This window comes from Drosophila montana, unplaced genomic scaffold, assembly GCF_035044405.1.
Source record: "Drosophila montana isolate Dmon_TW-CO22-7 unplaced genomic scaffold, ASM3504440v1 contig_1761_1, whole genome shotgun sequence".
NCBI lineage: Eukaryota > Metazoa > Arthropoda > Insecta > Diptera > Drosophilidae > Drosophila > Drosophila montana.
Window position 1 is genome coordinate 1462175 of NW_026996690.1, and position 1246 is coordinate 1463420.

General features: G+C 42.4%; 1 protein-coding gene across 1 annotated transcript; it reads right to left on the minus strand.

Annotated features, from left to right (window-relative positions):
- Positions 1-315: 315 nt before the first annotated feature.
- LOC135440952 (neuropeptide-like protein 31) lies at positions 316-764 on the minus strand. Its single transcript, XM_064700371.1, has one exon. It carries the CDS (start codon positions 604-606, stop codon positions 316-318), a length of 291 nt encoding a protein of 96 aa, XP_064556441.1. The 5' UTR covers positions 607-764.
- Positions 765-1246: the final 482 nt, after the last annotated feature.

Sequence of the window (1246 nt, forward strand, 5' to 3'; positions counted from 1 at the left end):
CTGGCCATGGACAGCGGTGGGTTGGGGTGACTGCAGGCAAAGATTAATAAATAAATGGAGATTTGCTGTTATTTATTTTTAAACACACATATCCCAAGCAGACGGCGTCGCGGCAACAGGCACGCACAACCTAAACCGGGTCAACACATTGCCATGGGCGAGGTCAAGTTCTGCTCTCCATATGTGGAATTTCACTTTTAAGAACTCCAATTCGGAAACTCACTAATCTAATTAGCAGTATATTTTGTGTGGGGGCCGAAAGCAAATGGAATGAAAAACACTTTCAGTTACTTTCAGTCTTATTTATTACACATTTTAACCGTAGAAACCAAAGCCAGGACGTCCAAAGCCGCCGCCGTAGCCACCATAACCGCCGCGATGATGATGTCCATAGCCGCCACCAAAGCCGCCACCATAGCCGCCACCATAGCCGCCATAGGGTCCGCCAAAACCGCCGCCGTAGGGTCCGCCAAAACCGCCGCCAAAGGGTCCTCCAAAGCCACCAAACTGACGCTTGGTGCGCACCTGCTCCTCAGCCTGCTCCTGGGCATAGGCCAGGGATAGCAGGACACCCAGAATTACGGCGAATAAGATTGCGGCACGCATTCTGAACTAATTTATTATTGTTTTTTGCTTGTGTTTTTGGCAAGTTGAGAAATCGAACTGTGTGCGTCTGTTGGCCAAGAATTGGCTTTTATAGGCAGCGTTTCTATCGTTTATCGCCTCGATATTAATGAAATTCAAGAACAATCTAAGCAGAATTCCCCCCATATGTTTACACAAAAATCGAAAGAAGACAGAAACTCGTTTTTTACTCAGCTCAAAAACAAAAACACAATTTGGCCGGCCACTTAATCTTTGCTAACCGCAAATTTTTTTCTGTTTTCTTTGTGACTTTAGTTTTGACAGGCTTTGTGACGAAATAGATGAGTCTATAAAAAACGGGTTCCGAACCTATTTTTTTATTTGCCCCAAGACAGCTCCCAAAAAGTCAATGAGCTGATACTTTATATGCGATTTTTTTTCAGTTTATGCAAATTACTTCAAAATATAGATTTTGATGCCTTCTCGTGGGAGATATATGTTTATATTTTTTTGGGGACTTTTTTGCGGGTATTTTGAGGCTGTCAGTACGCATAAAATATATTTTTTAATAAAATATTATCGCATAGGCTTATGTAACTGGAAATATGCGATTCTGATATCATGCAGTTAATTATATGCCAAGAGTTTCCGCCAAGTTACA

Bases quoted from the DNA above. Each gene is read 5' to 3' on its own strand.
- LOC135440952 (XM_064700371.1), bottom strand. From the start codon at position 606: ATGCGTGCCGCAATCTTATTCGCCGTAATTCTGGGTGTCCTGCTATCC.